The sequence below is a fragment of the Thalassophryne amazonica genome, chromosome 23 (genome assembly GCF_902500255.1).
Source record: "Thalassophryne amazonica chromosome 23, fThaAma1.1, whole genome shotgun sequence".
NCBI lineage: Eukaryota > Metazoa > Chordata > Actinopteri > Batrachoidiformes > Batrachoididae > Thalassophryne > Thalassophryne amazonica.
The window spans coordinates 28270485-28297942 of NC_047125.1; the positions used below are offsets into that span (position 1 = coordinate 28270485).

The window sequence follows — 27458 nt, forward strand, 5'->3', positions numbered from 1 at the left end:
TTGTATAAATGGGCAGAGTTAGGAGACTTTTTTTAAAATATGATTTTGGCATCGTGTCACGTTACCAAAATATAACAATTTTTTTTGACCTCTCGTGACTTCAGTGAGTGTGTACGTGATCTTTAACATTTCCCCTTCTCCGTGGACATCCTCCCATCATGCCATGCTTCTCTGGTGTTCCTCAGGGCCTTGGTCTTTTTGGGATCCACCACCACATAGTCCACACGTGCATGCGTGTGCTCCTCGTTTGCTCCGAGCTGCTTGTTGCTGTTGACTCCGCCCTCTGTCGTGCAGCATTTCTTGCTTTAACAAATAAAAATGACTTTAAGCTTTTTTTTTTTTTTTTAAGTGACACAATGGAAGATAAATAAATAAAGAGTAAAACCAACAGATTTCTGTTTTTATTTTTTATAAACCTGTCACTCAGTTAATAGATGAAGCTTTACTGAAAAACTGCCGACAGTTTTGCCTGACTGTATGTTGACCTCTGAGGAAAGAGGTCATCATTAAAACAAAAATAAAAACAAGTTTAAGGGGTTCAAAAAACAAAACAAACAAACCAACCAACATCATAATGTCAAAGGTCATATGCATTTTCTGCACCAGGTAAGTAAGGCAACATAGTTTTGATTCTAATAAATAATTAACAAAGAACTCCAAGAGCATGCATTTGGTAAAAATTGTGATTCTGAAAAGGGATATGTACGAAATTGACATAATTGTTTCAAAAAAATATGAATTCCATAAAATTGGTTACAAAAAATGGATTCATCAAATGTAAGAAGCGTTAACAAAAAAAACTAGTCAGGATTTATTACACCCAGACATAAAAGGAGAATGGACTTTGAAGGCCCTCTAGTGGCCAAATTGAGAAATAGCTAGACCACAAACCAAAAGACAGCAAACATGAAAATAAACAAACAAATGTGAAGAGAACAAAACAAAACAAACAAAAATTAAGATAAACAACCAAAAACCAACATGAAAACAAAATACAAAATATCAAGATAAAAACAAACTAAATTAATGTGGAGATAAATCAGTCATTAATTCAAAACAAATAGTTATTAATGGTTCATGTAGATGATAGATGTAGATTGGGGTACCCCAATGCTAACATTTTATGGTGGCACTTTTACCTGTCTCGGCGGTGTTGATCGCTTGGTGTGAAGGTCGAGGTCAAGGTACTCCACCTGTTTCTCACTTTTGGGTCGCCGTGGCAACGGGCTGCTGACACCTCCCTCTGACGCTCGATGCAACAAGATCCTCAACGACTGGAAACCAATTTTGAGTAATTTAAGAACAAACAAATGAAAAATAAGGTGAAAGCATGATTCATTTTATTTCTATATGCTAGCTAGTATAGCAAGCTGGCCTGTGAGAAAATTTTAGAGACTGAGCTAGGCTAGCTAGCATGGCTGACTTTACCGCTATAATACAATTAACTGTTTTTTTTTTTAAACATTTCACCAGGATTTTAGAAATTAAAACTATAGGATGCATAAAATGTTTGCTATGTTACCTCCTGCTGTGTCAAAGGTCAACAGGACCAAAGAATCTCACTAGTGAGCATTAATGTGTATTTTGATGTCACAAAAATTAAACACAAAAGTTTTCAATGAATTACTGACTAAATGTAAAATGTAGATATGATGTCATCATGTGTGGAAAAGTTTGCTTTGGGGTTTGTTGTGCGCAGCAAAGTGTCTCACCGACTCGCCGGCACTGAAGCTGAGATTGGAAGTCGTCATGGCAACATAGTTGTCATCAGGATCATCAGAATCAGAAGAGGGGGATGAACTGTGGGAGGAGCCAGCTTTGACTGATTGACGACTGGAGGGACTGATTAAAATAAACCAAACCATTTCATTTATTTGCAGATGATATGTACATTTTTTGACACAAGGGCAGTATAAACAAGATGTCACAGCTACAACAGATTATTTCAGGTCCGTCCCATCAAGATGTCAAACAGCCGCTTACTGTCTTGTGAAGGTTCGAGTGACAGGTGAGCGGACAGGAGGCGGGACTTCATTCCAGTCCTCTTGCACTGGTGTGATGTTCAGAGGAGCTGGTCTCACTGGGAGACACAAACAGTTAAGATCTATTAAAAGAACATTAGAAAAGAATTCCCGTAATACGAAGTAAATTCTTCAAATGGCAAAGGATTTGACAAATCGGAGGATTTGTAAGTTGTGAATTTTCAATTGACTGTACAAAAATTTCTCTTGTATCAAGACTTAGTTTTCAAGTGTGTAAATAACTTCTAATGCTACAGTTTAAAAGTGCTTCGTTACAAGTACACATCCCACAAGTAGGAGTACTACACAAATTCTGAATTTAAAATATTCCATTATAACAAAGTGCAACACTGTGAATTTAATTGGGTATAAAACACCAAATCCAGTGTAAAAATACAGTTATAACAAATAGGCACACTTTCTACACTGAAAAAAAAAAAAATACTTTAGATCAACTTAAAAAAAATTGATGTAATTTGTTAGTTTTAATTTTTTTTTATTTTTCACAACATATATTTATGACTTGGCAAAGTGATTCCAGCAGATTTAAGCTGGAAACCACAATTTTTCATTAGGCCAATATAAATAAGTACTTTGAATGAAATGCACTGATGTTTCCCTTTTTTCAGTGTATATTTTACTACTGCAGGTTCCGAAGCTTTCAAAGTATTGCCCCAATAAATGAAAACAAACATGTTTTACAACAAATTAAATTGTAGAAATGCAGAAGAAATACTGGACAGGTGAGAGACTTAATGTGTTGAATAATAAAAAAAAATGAATAAATGAAACTCAGAAACTCATCCTCGAGGGCTGATTTCTTGATTTATGGTTTACAAAGCCGTCATTCATCACGTGTCGACATCTTTTAAGGCTCTTGTACCTTTGGGTTTGTGTGTCGACTCTCCTGAAGTGTGAAAGTTGCTTTTCTCCACATTCTGACCAACACAAGCTCCTGCAACGACACAAAACATTGTAAATGGAAACAAAATTGAACATTCACAGTTTGCCGAATAGAAACAAGGTGAAAACAAACATACCTCAGCTGTTCCACTTTACAGAAGCGTGTTGCATTCACTGGTTTAAAAAAGAAAAAAAAAAAAAAGACAGCTGATCTCGTAATTACGAGGTCTTTTCTCATAATTACGAGGTCTTGATCTCATAATTACAAGATCTTTTCTCATGATTACGACATTAGTGGTCTATTTTTTTTTTATAACCAGGGAAAACTTTCAACTTTTAAATGAAATAAAATCAGTCTTGACAGTTGCAAAAAAAAAAAGAAAAAAAAAGAAAAAAAAAAGTGAATTATGAGAGATTTATTCGATCATTTATGTGGCATTGACATTCCTATTGTATGTATTTATGCTCCCTTTAGTTCCATGGGGATATATTTTCTTGACTTGTTGGATGCATGAACCACAAACCAGTCATGAAAATTAAAGCCTTAACAGACCCCCTGGGTGTAGATCCACACTCACCTTGTCGCTGTGGTTTGAGGTTGCGGTGGACTGGAGGCGGTGTGGCTTCCACACCCATGCCAGTGGAGGTGTTCGTGTGGTTCCGTTGGACTGGCGCTGTTACAGGAGCTACGGCTGTCAGAGGAGAGTTACGGAACCCCATGTGGGCCGGTGGAGGCACCTGCCTCCCCAAGGACAAAAGCTCCCCAGTGGTAGAGGTTGGGTGAGCTTTGCTCACGGTAAGTGGGGTCATGGGGACGTAAGCATCTTGCATCTGGACAGAAGCATCAGAGGCCACAGCCGGAGGAGGTGGACCTACCCTGAAATAAGAGATGTCATACAGCATTTTTAGAAATCCTGAGAAGATTAAAGAACCCCAATACTACCTCAGAACCAACACCTCCTCAATTAAGACCTGCGGCGGTCTAACTCACCTTGGTGCTACAGGAGGCTCAGTGGTGGCAGCGCTCATGGGAACGTAGTTTTTGTCCAGGTCTTCATCTTGACAACAAACACTACCCAGAGGTACCATCCCCTTATTAAACTGAGACAAAGAAAGACGAATCTATAGCGAGTAAACGTCACAAAAAGTCAACACATGGCTGAAAGTGCAACTTACAAAGTAGCTGCTGAAGCTCGCACTGAACTCGAACATGCTCGCTCTGTCAGACAGAGACTGAGGGACGTGAAGAGAATCGCAACCTGAAACCCATCGAAACATCAAACTGTTACATGAACCAAGCGAAAAGGCTTTATACCTGATTGTGGATATACGTGAAGTTAAGAAAGCAACCACATAAGAAAGTATGTGAAGTTAGTATTTAAGAAAGTACACAAGTAAATAAGTATGTAAATGTGTGTACAAAAGCATGTGTATACTGCATTACTATCCTCAGTCCCTGTAGTAACTCAAGACCATTCTCCAACTACTTATGTAACTACTCTTTGTATGTTAGTAGTTATATCCGTAAGTAAGGATGTATATAATTAAGCAGATATATAAGTAATATGTCAAGAACTTAATTATGCAAGCAAATATATGTGTATAAAGATGTAAATAAAATACATAAGCATGTAAGGACGTGTATTGATAATCCATAATTACATAAGTCTGTGTATAAGTAAATGAAAGTATTAAGGAAGTAGTGAAGTAAGTGCTGAAAAAAAAAACCTGAATAGTTGTTATGTGATCAACGCACAATCCTCTGCACTTATTCTCCAACACACCCAAAAAGCAAGTTAAACACAATATTTGGTTTGTTGAGTCAATGGATCCATTGGGCTAACTAGCTGGACTACCCATTAACCTTTGGGGCCTAAACCTGTTACTAACTTGTTAGCATTGTCCTCAATAATTAATTTAAGACAATGAATACTTCAAAGAAACGTTTTCTTGTATTCTGTCTCTAAACTGATTATGAAATTGGTTCTTGGAACAGGTTATATTCCAAAAAAGGATGTCAGCTAATATGATACTCTGTTTCATTTCACAGCATTTCACTTCTATTCAGTATTTTATCATTACCCATAATGCAACTTGGTCTCATGCACTATGCAACAGAGAAAGCATGCAAATTCACTGGAGGAGTTCCACTTTGGCACTTCGTTCTTTAGTCTAAGTTATTTGTTTTCATGCCTGGAATTTGAGCAAAAATGCTTTGAAACAAAGTTACTGATTGTTGCAAATTTGCCTTGCTTTCCCTCACCATAGGACAGCTGTATTCCTGTTTGATGTAAAATAATATTGGCTTTGAAAATGTGAATCCACAAAGAGAAACACAAACCAGAACTCTTCCAATGAGTTTGCTTGCACGAACAGTTGCACAACAACACATTGTGTAATGACAAAATGCAAGATTTCCACTGATAGCTTGTTGGGTAATTGTGACGGATTTGTTGTCTTAAGTGCACCAGAAATCACGTTGAGTTGAATTTCAAGCTAAAAATTCAATGTCAAAATGCTCTCATGACCATCATCTTACTTGTGTGCATATATCCAGGTGCATCAACAGCGTTCATCCTGGATGGACCACAATCTCCTCCTTCCATCCATCCCTCCAGCCTCTCTGACTCTGAAGTGGATTGGGAATGTGTTCTAGGTTCTGATTCAGAACTCTGTCCCTGTCCGACAATCACCTGGGGCTTTGGTGGCCGCAGAGGTGGAGCTGGTGTGGAAGCATGAAGCTCCGCATGTGTCAAGGAGTCCACACTTGGAGTAGAAGATGGCAGATGTGAAGGGCCTGGCAGCCGGGTGAATGCTGCACGGGGGATCTGGTAGGTGCTGGACTGTGGGTCATTAGTTAGAGGTATCGCCACAGGGTGCAGGTCTGATAGTGTGTGCTTCTTGGGATGTGGGGAGGGGTAACAGCGCGGTCTGCTGGAATGTTTTTGGATGTCCCAGGTAGTGGTGTCCAGTGAGCGGCTGAGAGGGCTTGTTGTTGTGGCAACTGTCCAAGGGGCGTTCCTAAAGCAAGACGAGGTGGATGGAGGTGGTACACCGTTGGGAATGAGGGAAGGAGATGAAGAAGCAGAAGACAAGGAGGACGTGGTAGAGAGAGTAGGGCAAACGTCACTGTCGATTTCCAAGGACGTAGAAGAACCTGGTGGAGATCTTCACAGAATGAGAGAGTCGAAATGTTATGCATTTTAATTTATATTGAAAGTGTAGTTGAAGACCAAGGGTTTGTTTTGTTTGTGTTCACCTGATGCGGCTCTGACAGTGTGACAACCACAGGTAGTCTTCTTCACTGCTGCCATCAAACTCCAGGTGTTGCACATTCACCGGTTCATAAGGCGGTAGAACTGAGCCTGTTTCTGTGGTGACAGTAGCACTGGTTGAGGTCACTGTGAGATGGGAAGAGGTGATGGGCACTCGTCCCTCTGTGCCATCATCAGTCGGGCTGAAGCCACAGAGCAAACAGATGGACGACACCCAATGGTTCATGTCATCCTCCGACTCCGATACCAGGTACCAAGTTCTTGTCTTTGTCTGCAGGGCAAACACAAAGCTGCTCTCCAGCTCCTTCTTGGTGAACGATAGACCTGCATCCACCTGGATGAAAGGGGCAGTGATAGTTAATGGACATGCAGGAGGGTTTCATAAAATTCTCAGAGGTTTGTTGACGTCAACTTAAAAGAATGTCCAACACACTAAGGCACAGACAAATTCATATAGAAACAAGCTTCTCATACAAGCTGCCTTTAAGTAATTTAAGCCTCCAAACAATTCTGTGTGGTTGTCATAAGGGAAAGATCATCTAAACCATCACTGGTAATCCTAATGGTGCAATCCAGAAATCTTGTGTCTAAATTACATCCAAAAAACATCAGTTAATCAGACAGACATACAGTCCTTCGCCCTTTTATTGACCGTCTTTTTCACATTCAGGGATCAGCATAAACTAATTTATAACTATAAGCATTTATAACTGCATGGGCAACTCTAACTTTGAGTGATATTGTAAATTTTTAAGCTGCATTGGTACCAGCGCTCATCCCCAGATGGGTCTACTGTGGCCTCAGGATGGGACGCCAGTCAAACACAGGTTATTTCGCCAGTCAAGGACAGTAATGTTTTACATCTGGGTGCACTGGGACAATGCAGATGAAGTGTCTTGTCCAAGGACAGACAAAGAGTGCAACAAGACCCAAACCCAGGTCTGCCCATTGAAAGCCCAACTCCCGAGCTACCTGCTCTGGTTTAGTGTTGGAAGTTCACTCTTCTGCATATTTTTCATATTACAGCTTTGTCACGCAGTCAACTTTAACAGTTTACCTGTTCACACAGGTTGAGGTTAATGGTCCGGATTGGCCTGCGTGATTGTTGGTTCTTGTAGTACGCCAGGATATCTGGTTCTCCACTTAGCCTGCCACTACGTAGCACAAACCAGCGCCGCCTCCATGCCTGGATAAAGATAAGTTAGATGATAAGGATGCTGAATTTCCATTTCAGCCAAAGTCCGATTCCATTAACAGGAAGGCTGTGTTGGCTAATTCACTAGCATGCTAATATGTGTGTTGGTGCCATGTTTTGGACAAGCTAACTGTCTGTGAGAGGGATATATAAGTAATTTATTAACTTGTGTTAGCATGCTAGTATACCAACTTAACCTTAACACCAAGTGAACTGTTCTATAATGTAAGGATGTAACTGCAGCAGCCAATGTGGTCATGCTAGCATGCAAATGCGCTTACATTAGCATTTTAGCATCATAACATTAGCATGTTTTTTGCTTTCAGGCAAAAGTTGTCGATTAATCGAATAATTATAAGAATTATTATAAATAACCGCAAGCACTACTACTAGCGGTAGTCTTGATAGTATAATTTTGGAAATTGCTGATTGCAAATATATATACTATATATAACTGAATTTATCTTGAAAAAAAACAAACAAACAAAAACACACATATCAAAATGTTATAATTTTACTGAGTATATTAAATTGTTCAAAGGTAAAAAAAGTCACTTTTTATATTGAAAATAATAATAATAATAATAATAATAATCTCATTATCTAGTAAATTGCGATGAAATTCAACAAACACCTTCAGCTTCTCTCGTTGATGAACACGTGATTTTAATCAACCTTTCCTGTCGCACCACCCTCAAGACATTTTTTTTTTTGTACATTATCTTAAAAAAATAACCCAATTTTCTGTTTTGTTGTTATTCATTTGAAGTATTATGATGTCCCGGAAATGCGACTCAGTCCATTTTAAAAAGTGACTTGGTGATTAAAAATTTATCTTTGTTTCTTCTTTCACTCCGTTCTTAATCTTTAGTGTGCATGAATGTGACACAAGGACTTATTTAATGTGTGTGGCTGTTGCTGAGCATTATGGGCGATGAGCGATTGCACAGATATGACACCTCATATTTCAGACATGACTCACCACCAAGTGAAGTGTGTGTGTGTGTGTGTGTGTGTGTGTGTGTATGTATGTATGTATGTCTGAGTGTGTAGTTAGTGCACATGCACAAGACGCATCATGATTTGAAAGTGTGGAGAAAAACAATATGATGAGCTCAGAGCGTGTTTGTATTTTAAAAGCATTAGATTGATAACTGTCTGTTGAGACAGATTAGAGTGATGGATTGGAGTAGAATTGGGAAAACTGCTCTCCCAATTCTCCGAAGTACTCAAAAACTTTAATAAAACACTGGACCAATTTACTGAGAAACATCATCTGTTGACCGAGAACCAATATGGATTCTGAGCAGACATCGTTGGCAGACTTTTTATCCTCTATTATAACGTTGGAATCTGTTTAATTCTTGGAGATTTTAACCTTCATGTTGATGACATGTTATCTTGCTCTGCTATGGAACTTTTATCGTTGACTGAAGCTTTTAATTTTGTGCAACATGTTTCTGAGCCCACTCACCAAAAGGGTCACATTTTAGATTAGTTTTTACACTTGGCCTAGACATTTTAAATATGTCTATAAAAGATGTCCACTTGAGCGACCATAGTCTTGTTTCGTTTGACCTGCATTCCAGCTCTGATCAGAAGCCCTTAGAAGTTAAGTCTCGGAGGCGTATCATCACTGCTGAAACGCAGAAAGATTTTCTTCTATGTTTAATCCTTGTTTGTTCACTGATTTCTTGATATGGACAATTTTATCCAGTGTTTTAACCAACACTGTGATACTATTCTTGATCAGTTGACTCCTGTCAAATACAACGTGTCTTTACAGAAAAATGAGTGCCCTTGGATTAATGAAGAGCTCTTAAGTCTTAAGAAACTGTGTCGAAGAACTGAACGCCTGTGGAAATCCTCTAAACTTGAGGTTCACAGGCTTCATCTCAGGGCGCTGGTTCTATCATATAACAAAATGGCAGAGAGTGCCCGCTCTGTCTACATACATCAGCTGGTGTCTGTGAATAAGAAGAATCCCAGAGTGTTGTTTGATACAATCAACTCTCTTGTATGTCCTGCTGCTTCAGTTACTCCTGTGTTTTCTGAGGCTGACAGCAATGCTTTTTTGAGTTTTTCACTGACAAATCAAGTTGATTAAGGATAAAATTCCACCCTCCCTGTGTGGTACTTCTATTGTTGTTGAGCCTGCTCCCAGCATTTGGTCTTCATTGCTCATTGGACATCCTTCCCTACAGGCTCTTTATTAAAGTATTTGAGGTAATTGGTCCGTGCATTACTAGAATGGTAAATCTTTCTTTGTCCACCGGTGTGTTTCCCAGTGCTTTTAAGCATGCCATAGTGTTGCCTCTACTGAAAAAAACAGGTTTAAATCAAATGGAGCTAAGTAGTTTTAGACCTATTTCTAAGCTCCCATTCCTGTCTAAGATCCTCAAGAGGGTGGTTTCAGACCAACTGACACTCTTACTGGATCAGAATAACATTCATGACAGGTTTCAGTCCGGTTTTCGTAGACAACACTCTACGGAAACGGCTCTTTTGAAAGTGTCCAGCGACATTATGATGTCTGCTGATGCTGGGAAATCCACCGTGTTGGTTCTTTTGGATTTGTCTTCTGCCTTTGATACTGTTGACCACCAGGTCCTGCTGAATAGACTGAGGGATCATGTCGGACTGTCGGGGTCAGTTCTTCGGTGGTTTTTTCATATCTGTCTGGGCGCAGCTTTAGCGTTTTTGAGTCTGCGGACCTGTTATGTGGAGTCCCTCAGGGTTCTGTATTGGGCCCCATTTGTTTTTATTGTACTTGATCCCTTTAGGTAGGATCATTCAAAGATTTACTGATGTCTCTTACCAGTTATTTGCGGATGACATCCAGCTTTACTGCTCCTTTAAGCCATCTGAGATTAAGAGGCTTGATTCCCTCCTCCATTGTTTGGCGGAAATTAAACAATGGCTAACGAATAACTTCTTCAGCTTAACGCAGACAAAACAGAGACATTGGTTATTGCCCCTGATGCCCATATTCCAGGTATTCAGTAGTACTTGGGAGACCTGGGCCAGTCTGCTAAATCATGTCTTCGAAACCTGGGTGTCATTTTTGACAAGACATGTCGTTGGTACAGCATTGTAAACAGCTGACGAGGAATTGCTTCTTTCAATTAAGAAATATCTCTAAGCTCAGGAAAATGGTGTCTCAAAATGATTTAGAGCTTATTATTCATGCTTTTGTGTTCAACACATTTAGACTATTGTAACAGTTTGTTTTCATGTCTAAACAAGAAGGAGTTGCGTCAACTGCAGTTGGTACAGAACTCTGCAGCAAGAATTCTGACACAAGCTAACAGAAGGACTCATATTTCCCCAAGTTTAAATGAGCTTCATTGGCTGCCAGTGTCCTTCAGGATCAATTTTAAAATTTTGGTTTTAACTTTTAGAGCTCTACATGGCCAGGCGCCTCCCTGTATCTGTGACCTCATCCCCCTGCCAGGGCTTTGAGGTCTGTGGACCAAAATCTGTTGGTGGTTCCTCGCACCCATTTTGCAACCAGAGGAGAGTGATCCTTCCAGGCTGTTGCTCCCAGGCTTTGGAATGGTCTCCCACTCTCTCTGCGCTCACTGGACTCTGTCGATACGTTTAAAAGCCAACTTAAGACTTTCTTTTTTACTCAAGCGTTTGCTTAGCTTTTAGGCTGCTCTGTGATCCTATGTTATGTTTTATGTTTTTATGTCTCGGCCATTGTCTGATGTTTTGTGTTGTGTACTCTGCTTTTATGTTGTGAAGCACCTGTGGCTCTTGTCTGTGAAAGGTGCTATATAAATAAAATTTACTTACTTACTTACCTTACTAATGCAAATAAGAGAGGAAATCACAAATTATGTTAACAGAACACTTCCTCTGGGTATATTCATTGATTTAAGTAAAGCTTTTGACACTACTGATCATAATATATCATTAGACAAAATAGAAAAGTATGGTATTAGAGGGATTGGGCTAAACTGGCTGAGGACCTAAGAAACCGAATATACAAATGAGTGAGCACAAATCACGCTATATGGATATCACTTGTGGGGTACCACAAGGGTTAATATTAGGTCCTAAGCTGTTATTTTATACATAAATGATTAGGACCTAAGCTGTTTATTTATACATAAATAATATGTAATGTTTCAAAGTTATTGAGATTCGTATTGTTTGCAGATGATACAAATATTTTCTGTTCTGGGAGAGTTTGCAGCAGATTTGGAGCTGATCATAACAGAAATGAATAAAGAGTAAAATTCTGGTTTGACAACAATAAATTATCATTGAATTCAGAGAAAAAGATGATGTTGGAAGAAATTCCATGAATACTCAAGAAGACATGATTATAAACAATGCAGACATAGAAAGAGTATACCAAAATACATTTCTTGGAGTGATCACAGACAGCAAAATCAGATGGAAACCTCATGTAAGCCATGTCAGGTCAAAACTGGCTAAATGTACCGCAATTCTGGGGAAGACAAAATACAAACTGGACATTAAAGTCTTACACATAATCTACTGTTCATTATTTTCACCATATCTGTCTTACTGTGTGAAAGTATGGGGAAACGACTACATAAGCACTTTGCAACTATGCATCCTAAGAGAAAAGAGCAACAAGGATAATAAATAAAGTGGGATACAGAGAACACCGACCCACTATTTCTAAAATCAAACATCTAGACATTTATGGATTTGGTAAACTTTAAAACATCACAAATCATGCACGAAGCCAGATACCATTTACTGCCGAAAAATATACAGAATCTATTTACTGAAAGAGAAGGTGGCTATAATTTGAGAGGAAATGAAATTCAAAAGAATAGAAGTTGAACCAGTAATTAAAGGATGTACATATCAATCTTTGGGGTGGATTTGTTAACACTTTGATGCTGGAGCTCAAACCATTATAAGTCATAAAAAACCCCATCTTAAATATTACATGATCCATTAAAGTATTCAAAATGATAAAAGAAGAGTACCAGTACCGGAGATTCATTGCAATTGTTTCATATTACTGTCTGCAGTTTGGGTCTTTAAAAGCCTTAATAAGCCTTGACCTCCTTTGCTCAGCTACATGTGCTATTTTAGGATTCAGAATCAGAACTGAATTTATTGCCAAGTAAGTTCTCACATACAAGAAATTTGATCTGGTGTCACTGGTGCATAAACAACAATAAAAGAAAATGCTTCTGCAAGAAGCAATTGGTGTATAAACAACAATAAAAGAAAAGGAAAAAAATACTTCTGTAAGAAGTAAAGGAGTCACAGACAAATGGGCAAGGCTAAGTTTACTGTCAAATAGATACAGTGGAATGGGGCTGTGCAGATGAACAGCACAGGGATAATCAGTCTGTACTTTGTGGGAGTCGAGGGGGAGGCAGGGTAAATGGGGGTATATGGTATTATTTGCAAGTCTAGTTGCAGACAGAAAGAAGCTGTTTTTGTGTTTTGAGGTTTTAGTCCTCATGGACCTTAGCCATCTGCCAGAGAGGAAAGTGACAAAAAGTTTGCGTCCTGGGTGAGAGGGATTAGCTGCTATCTTCCTTGCTCACCTCAGGGCCCTGGAGGTGTTCAGGTACTGTTGTGCTCTCTTGAGAGAGCTGACATTCAGAGAGCTGACATTCAGCTCCCGCTTGAGCTCCTGGGTGATGGTGATTTCCAGGTAGTGGAAGGCAATGGGGTTGATCGGGAGTGGGTTCTTCCTGAAGTCAGCAACCATCTCCACTGTCTTGAGGGCATTGAGCTCCAGGTTGCTCTGTTTGCACCAGGACACCAGGTAATCGATCTCGCATCTGTAGGCAGACTCATCTCCATCAGAGATGAGTCCAATGAGGGTTGTATTGTCCGTGAACTTCAGGAGCTTTACAGATTGGTGACTGGAGGTGCTGTTGTTGGTGTACAGGGAGAAGAGTAGAGAAGAAAGAACATAGCCTTGGGGGCATCCGGTACCGATGGACCGTGTATTGGAGACATGGCCTCCCAACTTCATGTGCTGCCTCCTGTTGGACAGGAAGTCAGTAATCCACCTGCAGGTGGAGTCAGGCACGCCAAGCTGAGAGACCCTGTCCTGCAGCAGGGTCGAGATGATTATATTGAAAGCAAAGCTGAAGTCCACAAACAGAATCCTAGCGTAGGTTCCTGGGGAGTCCAGATGCTGGAGGGCCATGTTGACAGTGTCGTCTACTGAGCTGCTGGCTCTGTAGATGAACTGCAGGGAATCCAGGTGTGGTCAGAGATGGTCTTGAGATATGTGAGGACAAGGCGCTTGAAGGTCTTCATCACCACAGAGGTCAGGGCGATGGGTATGTAGTCATTAAGTTTTGACATTTTTTGTTTTTTGGGGATGGAAATGATGGTGGAGGCTTTAAAGCATGCTGGCACCTGGCATGTCTCCAGTGAGGTGTTGAAGATGTCTGTGACAACCAGGGACAGTTGGTCTGCACAGTTCTTCAACATGGATGGGGAGACAGAGTCAGGTCTGGCTGCTTTGCATGGGTTTTGCTTTCTGAAGAGTTTGTTGACATCTCATGAATTGGGGTGGGGTGCTGGTGGGTTGTCATTGGGGATGGTGGATTTTATGTATTTTTCCATTTTGCTTAATTTTATTTATTCTTTCATTTCTTTTTCTGTTATTGCACGAGCATGCTGTCTGAAATAAATAAATAAATCACAAATCAAAGAGGAATTTTTATTCTCTACCGTACTGTTATGATTTTCACATCTGTTTCTAGTAATTTTATAGGATTGCATTCAATGTTAAACAGTCATATTGTGCAAAATAGTATTTTAATCTTCCTCTTACCTGTCTGACTGTCCAGGACAAACACAGATATTAATCAGTCTGCGGCTGCTTGACGGAAAACCAATTTGTCCTGTCTCATGTTGTCTCGCGTCACTCTAAACGGTCTGAATGACAAAAACGTTTCACAAAGGTTGGGACTGTGCGATGTCCATTCTTCTCCTCCATCCAATATGTTGAATGTAAACTGTTTAATTTCATTTGTTCTTTTAATTATTCGTGCCAGTCTTGATTGTCCTCTGATCTTGGTCTACAAAACCTTTTTGGGTTCCTCAGTTTTTACGCTACCACTTATTTTAGTTCTTCTGTTCGGTCTGGTTGGTCTATTAAGAGTTTATTATTATTAAGAGTTTTAGAGCCAGAAAACCCAAACGGAAGCTACATTCATATAGTACAAGTTATAAGTTCGTGATTGTTTCAGTGAAATGTTTTTGCAGTTTCAGTTTAGTGTCTCAGTTATTGAGTTTGTAGTTATCAAAAGGTAACTTTTAGGTTCACTGTACCACCACTGTGTAGATCACATGAACTCCAATCAGCATGAACTTCTTGTACAAGCAGCTGTTAAGTATTACTACATATGTGGGGTTAGATATCTGTGGATCATTACATTAGCATTATGACTTTCAGATTGAGAAGTTGGAAGAAACTGTTGCACAGTTATCTCTCTCCATCTGCTGCATCATTTCTGTTATGTCATTGTATTGCCACAGTTGATCATAAATGTCTATGTTAAGCTTCCCTTTGTGGCAAATAAAAAATAATGTGAGAACACATTGAACAGTTCAGTGTATGTTGTGGATAATTGTACTTGTATAATTAATTTTAACATTCATTACGTACATTTAACATTCAACGTATGGTATGCTGTGAAGGACACGTTCTGCATCGTGTACAGACTGCCTTCTGCGATTCTCAGTCCAGTGAAAATTCGCAACAGAAATGAATCCGGTAAAGTTAGAAAGATATTCACAGATTCGGCATTCCTGGATCAATATTTCATCAACAGAACAATTGTTTTTACAAAAGCAACACCTCTCTGCAATCAGGGCAAGATAGACTGCGAGCTACAATCAGATTTTCTTTGAAACGAGTCGTCCTCTGTGCTGGGAGACTCGCATTGGCCTATACGCAGAGACGGATGGTGCAGGGACCATCTGCAAATTCAAACACCAAAAAATGATACAGAAATATTCCATAGCTTCACCCAGGAGAAGTGTGGTGCAATCAGAATCATTTTATACATGTGTGATCTCATGCTTTTCATACTACATTTCTCAGATTGGGAAATAACGCTTTTAAATAATTTTCAGGATTTTTCAATAGCCAACAAATAGCACAATGTTCACTAAAATGCCTTTTGTAAGGTTAAAGTAAATTAAATCACGTTGTCAATGATGGTCTGTTCTGTAAACTGCATCACATTGCTTTGGATAAAGGGTTTTCTTAAAATTTAAATCATGTTTTATCATTTATAAAAAAGCAACAACTACACTATAAAAGTGTAGTGTCAACAAACTCATAGCACACATAAACAATCTCCTCTTGATCATACTACAACTGTTAGATTGGTAAAATATACAAAAATGGAATTTTAGTCACTATTACATGTTGTAGTGCCATCAAACTTACAGCACACAAACTAGACATTTTCCGCCTCACGTGGCGTGATGCTATTCTATACTATAAACATGCACTACTGGCTACAAAGTGGACCTAGTAGTCTAATCAACAAAAACAAGCGTAATTCAAAGTTCTTGTTGACACGGTGGCAACACTTATTCATGGACAGCAATTTTTTTTACTTTACTTTGGGTTACTTTGAGAAGAAAACAGAAGACATTAGGTTAAACATATCCCAGCAGGCCTTAATCCACCCACTACACCCTGCTATCGAGGTGGATGCCATCACTGATGCATTGCCCATATTTGCCGAATTTGATAGTATCTCACTAGGTGTGCTGCCGAAACTTGTAACGTCTGCTAAAAGCACAACCTGCTAATTCGACCAAGGACCTGTGGCCCAATTGGGCCAACTGTGTTGGAAATGATTAATCTGTCGTTAACTTCTGGATCTGTTCCAAAGTGTTTCAAATCTGCAGTGATTAACCATACTTAAGAATCCTAATCTTGACTCTAGTATATTGAACAACTGTCAGACAAAATCAAATCTATCATTTTGCTCTAAAATTCTGGAAAAAGTGGTTTCACAGCAGCTCATGGACTATCTTACTGAGAATCTCTGAGCCACTGCAGTCTGCTTTTAGAAAATATCCCCAGAGACAGCTCTCACTAAAGTGGTAAATGACATTCTCTTTCCAGTGGATTCAGACACCACTATGGTTCTGCTGCTGTTAGATCTCAGTGCTGCATTTGATACCGTGGATCACCATATTCTACTTAATCGGCTGGAGAATCATTTTGGGATTACTGGGAGTGCCCTTGCATGGTTGACATCATACCTAACCAGTTGATCTCACTGTGTCTTGTACAACAACACTACCTCTAATCTTGGTGACATGAAATATGGGGTTCCACAGGGGCCATCTTAAGCCTCTTGCTTTTCTTCCTTTGTATAGCACCCCTTGGACACATACTGATGCATTTTGAGTTTACCTTTCATTGCTATGCTGATGATACTCAGTTATACATGCCAATAACTGCTGGTAATCTCATCACATAAAATCCTTAGAAGACTGTCTTGCATCAGTGAAAAGCTGGATATCTAGCTTTAGTACTTTTAAAAACTCTGATAAGACTGAAATAATGGTTCTTGGTCCAGTGAGACATCGGCATCAATTTGACCAGCTAACACTTACCCTAGGCTCTTGTGTCACACATCACACTGACAAAGTGAGGAACCTTGGGGTAACTTTTGATCCTACATTGTCCTTTGACCTCCACATTAAAGCTATTACAAGGACTGCTTTCTTCCACCTGCGAAATATAGCGAAGATTCATCCCATCCTGTCTATGGCTGATGCTGAGACCCTGTTTCATGCATTTGTCTCTTCTAGACTGGACTACTGCAATGTTCTATTTTCTGGTTTACTGCAGTCCAGTATTAGGGGTCTCCAAATGGTTCAAAATGCTGCTGCCAGACTCTTGACAGGAAGCAGAAAGGTTGAATACATTCCACCCCTTTTGGTATCACTTCACTGGCTTCCTGTCTCTGTAAGGTCAGATTTTTGAAGGTTCTGCTATTAACCTATAAAATTACTCATGGACTAGTGACTCCCTATTTAGCTGATCTAATTAAACCCCAAGTACCGTTCCACGCTCTGTGTTCTCAGGGCGCAGGACTACTTTGTGTCCCTAGGGTGACTAAAAGTCTGTGGGGCACAACTGAGACATTTTGAGCCTGATTCAGAAAAAGTAAAGTAGTGCATGGTTCTCCATATTTTGCATTCTGAGAAACCAACATTTCTCGAGATGATGTGAAGGTTTGTTTCACTGGGTGAAATTTTGAGAAATGTTGGGTTCTCAGAATGCAAAAGCAGGTGAACCATGCAATACTTTTTCTGGGTCAGGCTCGAAACAGCAGAAGGTGATTGGGGAACTCATGGAACTGTAGAGTCATTCTAAAACAGTTCCTTGTTCTGTGATAGATGGGAGATAAAGTTACTGTATATAAGAGCTGATGTTTGTTTTGTCCAACATCTCCACACAGGACGTCCCAAGAACTTCTGCACCAGGTTAGTCAGACTCCAGCTTCCTTTTTTCCACACTTTTTCTGACTTTACTTAATCTTTTGTAGACCTGTGGTCAGCCTTCAATCACAGTGGCTGTCAATAAATGTTCATAACATCTGTGTTCCTGACTGAAAGTCACCTTCTGAATCATCTCCAGCATGAAGACCCTGACTTACGTGTGTCTGCTGATTTGTGTCATGATGACTGAGTGGAGCTGCTGGTGAGTTCTGCTGATTGGTACCATTTTGACTGGGACTGTGTGTGTGTGTGTGTGTGTGTGAGAGAGATCTTTAACTGTTTGAAACTGTCCAGCTCTTCCAGAAGGAGAGCAGCTAAACAAACCTCAAAATGGTGAGTTTGAATTGTTTTTCTTCTTCCATCAAACTATTCATGTTGGCCAGTTTGTGGTTTTGTTCCTTAAAAGATTTTGATCATGAACTTTTGATCACTTGAGGACAGAAAAGCATGCACATATTTAACATCTACATCAAGGATCAATACTTTAATCCCCAGCAACAGTAAACGTGAAGTAATATTAACCAAGAACACAGTCATTAACCAAGAACACAGTCATTAACCAAACAAGGCCTCCAGACTGTCACCAGCAAATATTAGTCTGAACTTGATCAGAGGTCTGATAAACTTGTTCACCCAGAGAGCAGAAGTCTGCAGAAAATGAGTTTTTCAATATTATCGAGTTCCTGAGATAATTATTTGTTTGTAATATAGTGACAAAAGATAACAGGTCAACTCAAGGTGCTCCGCAGAAGAAAGGTCTCCACCTTATACACCTCATGAGCAAGAATATTGGTGATAGTGATGAGGAAAAAGTGCCTCTTCGCTTTGTAACAAAAAATATTATTTTTTTCAATGATTGGAAGAAACCTCAAGCAGATCACACAGTTTGAAGTGACCATCTGTTGTGGTCATACTGTGGTCGACCTTAACCTTCGAGCTTTCCATGAGCTGTGATGTTAGAGGATGGTCCACTGTTTGAAGATAACCTCACAGACAGACGTGTCCATTACAGGAGCCTCTTTCTGCTTGGTGACCAGGCTGATAGTTCTCAGAGTGCTTCTCACGGTCTAAATCTAATTACAGGTCACACATGCAGGTGTTTGATTGTTAAAATAACCGTGTGTGTCATGTCCCCGTGCAGTTACACTCCTGTGTTGGTTTCAAGATCATGTTTTGCCCCCAAAGTTACAACATTTCTACTGTATTTGTCTTCACTGTAAGGTCTGAGTCAAGAGGTCATCATCTTGTCCCCATGGTTGGTCAGCTTTTTCCTTTATGTCCCAAGGCACATGACCTGGGTTAGAGCAGAGGTAATCAGAATGATTTTACGTTTTCTGCTCATGTCTGTGTGTTTTTGTTTGCTCAAATTAACCGTTTTGTCCGCCGCAGAAAAACTGTTTATCCATGGGTGCAAACCTCGCCTCAGTTCACAGCCATGACAAGTATCATAACATTCAGAGCATGATCACAAAGATCACACATCAGCCCAATCAGGCGTGGCTCTGAGGATCAGACTCTCATGTAGTATGTAAAATATAATTATGCACGTCCACACAGTTACTGACTCTGTGTTCTAATTATTTGCACAGTCAATTTTTTCTGTAGGAGGGGCACTGGTTTTGGAGTGATGGAACACCTTTCAGGTTTAACAGCTGGTATCCAGGAGAGCTGAATAATCGCTTCAATCAGGACTGTTTGCAAATGAATTATTCAGGTAAATAAATGTCAATATTCTGAGAGTAAATGCAGATAAATCTGCTGGTTTTGTTTTGTGTACTAATGACTGACTCTTGTATTTTCCTACTTACAGATAAAAAAATGCTGGGATGATCTAAACTGTTTCCACACAAGTCCATCCGTCTGTGCTAAATGCCCAAATGATTTGTGGGTCTGATCTGAGTTGTGAAGCTTCATGTGTTTGTGTTGTATGTTGGGTGGAGGCTCCATATGTCATGACACATCTTTATTTCTTTGCTGTATCTGTAACGCTGCTTCAGGGAGGAAAAGACACGTTAGCCTGAGCTGGATGCAAAGGCTGGGATGAAATGTGCACATGGAATGGTTACGAAAAGATGCTTTGACTGCAAAAATGTGAACTTTATAACACAAATTAAAAAGCTTTAAGCATTAAAAAAAAATCTGGTCTGTGTTCAATGTACTGAGATCCAAATATTATTGAGGCTGAGTAGATCCTTGTCATTTGATTGGTGCTTTGTATGTCACATGACATGGATTAATTCATCCCATTTGTGTTGCATTGCATTTAGAGTGCAGCTTGGTTCCATTGAGAGAGCAAATTTGGTTCCATACATTTGGTACCATTGCACTCTGCACGCACATGCACGCATCCTCGTGAATGCACATGTGCGCACACACAAAACAAATCCACTGTGCTGTCTAGAGGCTGTTAGCAGGAAGAAAGAAAGACGAGCTGGACTCATTTCTGACTGTTATGCCATATTTTTTATGCATAAAGACATTCCTGTTATAAATTAGTGTTTTGTTTTTGGATACATTAAGGGTAAAACTAAGTGGCAAGTTAACTCAGTGTTTTCCTATCAAAAGTAAATTTTGTGGATGTCAGTGTCTTTGTATTTACTTCTTACAACACAGGAAAGGTGGCCCAAAAAATTGTTATTACTTAGAAGACTACCCCGTCCAACTGATGAGCATGTGTTATGTCTTCTCCAGACTATCAGCTATTTGATAACATGACTCATGTGTGTCACATGCACCCGGGACACTGTGAATCAGTCTAGAAAGTGATTTACTAAGCCCCAGTATCAAGTGGATGGCAAATATTACTTGCTGAAACTTATACATTTATTTTTCCATGAATTATTTCTATAATTTGTGTAAACAACTGTTTTCACATATGAACATAAACAACAATTGTATTTATTATAGATTCTAAAGGACTTGTATCCCTATATAAGGCACTCACACATTACATAGCTGGTTTGCTGGATTATATTTTGTATATGCATCAGCATATATTTAATTATTTTTGAGAAATCTTTATAATCTTGTGTTTTTTCATTATATTCTAAGTTGATTCACTGTGCCCCATGAATTAGTGTCCAGGGCACAGTGAATCAAAGATTTTAAACACCTGAAAATTACATTTGGGGAGACATAAATAACACAGCCTTATAAACAATAGCTTGTTGTGTTAAATCCACAATAGAATGACCTAAACCTATGCATAATGTGTTTATGCTGCCACAAAACCACATTTCTGATCCACTGTGCCACGGCTTCCCATATATTATATTTTATAATTTTGGGAAAACAAAACAAAAAAACTGTCCAAACATGGTCTGGTACTGCTCTATACTCATTATGTTTAAATCAGTTATAATTTAGCTACAAATTGTAGATATTTCTAAATTTATTGTACTTGTTGTAGAATTGATACAGGTGTTGAATTTGTAAGTATTTTCTGCATTTGCTTGTCATCCTAATTTGTAAGAGGTGTGGTCTTTCTTGACTCCCATACAATTATGACAAACTGACAATAATCATACTTATGCCTGAAAAAAGACAATTGATAGTAATTCTGTGAGCTTGTTAAAGAAAACAGCAAAATTATTATATAAGATTTTCTGGAGAAAAAAAACCCTGAAACATATTTTGAAGAACAGTTGTTTCTAATTTCTTTTCCTTTTTTTAAAAAAAATGTTGGGAAGGTGTCGTAGCACGGACCCACAACAGGGGGCGCAAATGAACGGACAATGAGTAAGCCAAAAGGTAACAATTTAATGTTGTGATAATACACAACGAAATGTACAGTAATTCTCACAGTCAATAAACACCAGGTGACGTGTGGGCAGGCTCGAAGATAGAAGACCCCTGACGAGAGAGAAGCCGCGTCCCACACGGCTTCCACCACCAACGGTCTGAAGAACACCGGAGCCGCCAAGTCCCGAGTCCCCAGGTGGCCTCTGTCTTCGGCTGTCGACCCTGGTACTGCTGGCAGAAAGCAGAGATATGATGTGTGAGTGTGAGTCCGCACACTCAGTAATCCACAGTCCAAACACAGTTAGGAGGAAGCACCTCCACCTCCAATCACACACACTCGTGCAGCTCCTGGTCAACCACTTATCTGAGATGGGGTGTGAGGCGAAACCGTCGCTGTCACACCAAACGCCAATCCTCCAGATAAGGCAACACTCCAGGAAAACGGCTGCAACAGAAGTTCAGGTTATACACACAAAGTGTCAGTCAGCAGAGAAATTACCTTTTTAATGGTAGTCGATTTCTCAGCGGGGAGGTGGAGTTGCAGTCCGGCTTAAATAGTGGTGTGGATGAGTGACAGCTGGTGTGATGAGTGACAGCTGTCACTTCCTCTGGGTCTGGCGCCCTCTCGTGCTTGGAGCCCGCACTCCAAGCAGGGCGCCCTCTGGTGGTAGTGGGCCAGCAGTACCTCCTCTTCAGCGGCCCACATAACAAAAAATACACAAATACTTTATCATATTTTATTGAGTCTGATCTCTGGGCCTTTCTGTAGCTTTGATTCTTGAATGAAAACTTCATTTATTTTTTAAAGTGTAATGTAATCTTTTGGAGTTTTTTCAAAACTCAGAAACTATGCAAAAAACTTTGAAAACAACTGGACAACTTTCTGCTACTGCTCTAACTACTCATTATGTTTAATTCAGTTACAATTTAACTACAAATTGTAAATCTTTCTAAATTTATTGTACTTGTGGAATTGATACAGGTGTTATTTTTTATTTGTTACCTTTTTTTTTTTTGCATTTGCTTGTCATCCTAATTTGTAAGAGGTGTGGTCTTTCTTGGCTCCTGTACAATTATGACAAACTGTCAATAATCATACTTTTGCCTGAAAATAGATAATTGATAGTAATTGTGTGGGCTTGTTATAGAAAAAGGCAAAATTATTATAAAAGATTTTCTGAAGAAAAAAAACTGGAACAAGAACAGTTGTTTATCATTTCTTTTTCTTTTAGAATATACAAAAACTTCATCATATTTTACTGAGTCTGATCTTTGGGCCTTTCTGCAGCTATGATCCTGGAATGACAACTTTATTCCTGTTAACAACACCTCAGTCTGGTGGCCACCAGAGGCCACCACTGCTTGTTTTTAGATAATTAAATAACATACGGGGCTCTGCTGGTACTGAGAGAGGGTGGAATTTCACAATGGTTACAAAAAGCCATCGATCATTGTTGTTAACCTTGATATTGGCTATTTTTAAGTCAAATTTTATTTTGACTGCTACTATTTTCAACACTTTCCTTTCTGAAAAGGTCCATATTGTTGTTCACATTGACAGTGTCTGAATATCAACAATTGCAAAATCAAAATCAAACTTTTTTCCTCTCATTACGTTCCGTAAGTCCCCCTCCCTGTATTCTCTTTCACTTCCCTCTTGTCCTTTCATCCCCCCCATCGCCGCCTAACTTTGACCTCTGACCCTCACAGGAATGAGACACAATGGCTCTAAAATAGCACTTCCTTCATCCGGCCTCCAAACTAAAATTAAGACCTGGTCTGACTTAACAAAATCCAGTTCCTGATTCTGACCCATTTCTCGTGTTTTGTTTCACAATGATAGTTACTGCCAACACTGTACAGGAGAGACAGTTAAATGTTTTGCAAAAATAGCCAAGAAAATGCAATAATATAGTGTTAATGTTATTTAAAAATAGATGACACAGGGATATAGTTTTATAAATATATGATGGATGATACAGGTGTCAAAAAATATAAGTTGCTCCAGTTCTGGTTAAAAAGTAGTAGGCAAATTACTGGTTGAGCTTATACAATTTTATGTATTTATTTATTTTTTAAAAGAATAGTTTTGACTGTCTTGATGTTGAGGTCAGTATCCACTGATTCAGTAACCAATGACCTATTTTGTGACATTAAATTATAATTGAGCATAACAAATGGTGTGAACTATTCCTTCTTAAAATTCTATTTGCTCAACCAATTATTTCCATACTTTTTACCAGAACTGGAACAATTTTAATTTTCAAACCCTACTGTATATACACTGGAATTGGACACCATTTTTGCCATTTTTTTTTTGTGGTAACTAAATGATTCTGTCAGTGGCATAACATGCTCCGATATAAACAACAATTTAAATTTTGTGACATTAACGTTGTACCATGTGACTGTTATCTACCTCTTTTTAAACTCAACTCAGGTCAGCGGTTAGGTGCCTTCTTTTTTTTTTCTTTCTTTTTTTTAAAATGGTGATGCCGATGTTGATAATTACGGGTGTTTGTGACAGGCATCTTAAAACTACTTTTATATGAAACTTTATTTATTGAGATTGCTGAAGGTTGTTGCTGTCAGTTGCCCTCTCCCTTTGATGTAGCTGTTGGGCATTTCTGGTATTTCATTACGTCAGTACGGATCAAGCCTGTGGTATCTGGAACACAAACCCATGAGTGCAGGCTGAACCGGCTGTACATCGACTAAACCATGTGCCACTTTGTGTTTAAATGGGAGTGGTCTGATTGCAGAGTTTCCAAATCTTCTAAATCTTTTGGGATGCCCCCTCTCTGACACGGGCCCAGCTGAGAGCGATTATTCATTGCATAACTCAGTAAAAAAAAAAAAAACAACAAAAGGGAGTGTGATCAAGTGGAACACTATGAACTTTGGCCAAATACTTAACGACGTGAACACAAACAGCCTGCCATTATAGTCCCGCTGTGTGTGCGTAGGCTGCAGATAGTTATGAGTTGTACACACTGGATTTTTTGTGTTTCTCAGAGAAGAAAGCCAGAGTTCAATGTGTACACAATCTATTAAAGTAATTAGGTGGATACATTTTAAGAACACATTAAAGATACTATATTATTGTTACTCTTATTTAAGTGTTAAACACGCTCTGTTCAAATAGCTAACATGAACCAAATTACAGTTTGTTAGTGCGAACATTACATACACACACACACAAAAAAAATCTGTTGTCACAAAGTTAATGACATGTTTTAATTTTGAAATGTTACCAACAAGGTCATAGAACAACATTACCTGATAAACATAGTTGTAACACAATTTGCTTTTGTGTTTTCACACAAGCTAAATGCTATCTAGCTAAGTATCCAAGCCATTTAGCAACAAGGCTTGGCTTGCTAGCATGACTGCTACATCAGTAATAATAATAATAATTTCTTGAAGAGAATGATTTTGTACTATATGATTAACTGCAAACAGTACGAATATGCTTTGGGAACAGTTATACTTTGTTAAAGTACAATTTTAGAGACATTTCATGCGAGATGGCTATCTTTTTTGTTGGTCTGCTGTTTCAAAAGTCAGCAGTGTGAGATAAACTTATGATTGGTCATCAGTTTGAATGCTAACAAAATGAATGGATTCATTAATATTACCTGTACTGTATTGAAATCAGTGTGGCTATATTGTGAGATTATTTTTGCAGTTATGTACATTAAACTGAGCGACCACGTATTTTCAAACTTCAGTGAAATTTCTTTTTTGATACCAACTTCACATGATACAATTTGGTAGAATTCACTTGGTTTGAATTAAAATAAATAAAAACAGAATTTTCTCTGTTTTATAGAAGGAGAAATCACTTTTCCTTAAGCAAAATCATTTGCTTCAAATGTAAAATATCACACTACCTCGGGCCATAGCAACAACCCCCAACATTTTTAGAAAACAAGCTTTTTTGCCCTTGATGTGTGAATTCCTTTTTCAAATAATTCTTTTGTATCTGTCTCTGAGAAAGAGACAGACATGAAAAGAGGAATAGAAAGCAGAGGAATGAAAGAGAAACTGTAAAACAGTGGAATAAAAAAAAATAAGGAAAGAGGACAGATGAGATTGTCTCAGTTTATTGGGTAGGTGTGTGTGTTCTTTATGTTTTTGTGTGGACCATTGCGAATCCCTAAAGTTTTCAAACTGGTGTAATGGTTAGTTATAAATGTGAGGGTGTGAATAACTGTTTATGATGGGCCATGTTGCTTGTTAATGGCCCCAACTAGTTTTGTTCATTTTTGAGCAAAATATATGAACGTGTGACATATTAACTGGTCACCAATCATCGAAACCAAAGACTGTAAAGAAGAACTTAAAAAACACTGACTAACCTTCTTTTTGGTTGACTATTACAGTCAACCTGCTGAATAAACAATGGGACCAACGACACATTTAAAAAGAAGCATTTTATAGCATGTTGCAGTGTAGTTTCCAGTACAAATAATGGCTAAAATATAAAATAAATAAAATAATAAGATAAATCATAACTAGCTACAGGTTTTCTGTTTAATAAAATGGTTACCACTACATAGACCTTGCTTTGTTTTGGCCTTAAACATTCAAATAACAGCATAGTCCTTTAAACAAACACTATTGTGCAGTTTTGCCTTTTTCTACAATTTCTTGTTCCGCTTTGACATATTTTGTCAGTTGTATTTAAAAACACACCAACCAACCAACCAACACAAACCCAGCCATCCACCAAACCCTGTCAAATTGGATCAGGTTGTGCTTGGAATTCATCTGCCTTAACTAGGTTATGTTCAACTCGATTTACATTTCTGTTTGTCTGTTTCTTAGCTACAATACTCAGGAAGTTCTACATCAGTTTTCTTAAAGCTGACTGTAAATACCGATTGATATATTAAGAACAGTTACTTTTCAGCTTATAACTAAAATGCCTGTTAAAAAGTTATGAATTAAGACTTTTACAACAATTACTACAAGTATTACCAGGCCTACAAATCGTTCCGATTTTCATTTATTATATTTATTTAACAAACTGAATTATTCTAATTTGTTACATTACAATTAAACATAACTAGGACTTTTATTTGTGTCCAGTTGATGCTTTGGAATCTTGAGGCCGGCTGAATGTTTTATTGGCTTATGGCCATCAGTACTTTAGGAAATGACTCTCTGTGTAAAGAGAGTTAAGCTTCGTTACACAGGAGTGTTTCCCTGGTGGCAAAAAGTCAACAGTAAAAGTTCTTGTGTTAGAGTATTCCTATGCAAGGCATCAATGCCCTCTAGAATGGAAACCACTGATTGTGATTGGTGAGGCGTTGATTGAGAAGAGGCATTGAATACTCACGTAACGTCGTAGCTTTTTCTCCGGTGGCGATTTTCTTAACCAGCCTTCACACACAACGTCTCCACTGCCGCTCATCCTGACAGGCCTCACTTTCAATCAACCAATCAGTGAGAATTCCAATCGGTCAATACCTTGAGTTCAAGTCATTGACTCAGTCAACTAGGTTTGTAGATGGAATACAGTGGAGTAGACCTCTAATCAACCAGCTGGTCAAATCAGGTTCTGATCAGCTGATCATGATTGGTCCCAATCCTCTGGAAGTCCTAACAAACAAACAAACAAACAAACAAAACAAACGAACGCTGCCTATTAGTTATTAAAATCAGATAGATTTGTTGGGTCAAGACCCAAGGAATCATTGAGCCTTTCAGGATTCTGTAAACCCAGCTGGATTTCCAATCGTCGACTCGGCCAGTTGTGTCAAATTGATCTGTTTCAAGTTTGTAGTTGATCAATCAAATTCAGAAATCAGTCGATGT

At 38.8% G+C, this 27458-nt stretch overlaps 1 protein-coding gene across 2 annotated transcripts; it reads right to left on the reverse strand.

Annotated features, from left to right (window-relative positions):
* Positions 1-27242, reverse strand: LOC117504615 (GRB2-associated-binding protein 1-like). Of its 2 annotated transcripts, none has more exons than XM_034164109.1 (12): positions 26980-27242; positions 7257-7385; positions 6184-6533; positions 5464-6092; positions 4101-4183; positions 3916-4025; positions 3503-3801; positions 2905-2976; positions 1984-2080; positions 1713-1842; positions 1140-1274; positions 1-299 (listed from the first exon to the last, which is right to left on the reverse strand). In XM_034164109.1, exons 1-12 carry the CDS (start codon positions 27052-27054, stop codon positions 123-125), a joined length of 2286 nt encoding a protein of 761 aa, XP_034020000.1. In that variant the 5' UTR covers positions 27055-27242; the 3' UTR covers positions 1-122. The 2 variants fall into 2 exon arrangements, with proteins under 2 accessions (XP_034020000.1, XP_034019999.1); XM_034164108.1 differs by having other exon boundaries at positions 2887-2976.
* Between the last annotated feature and the right edge of the window lie 216 nt (positions 27243-27458).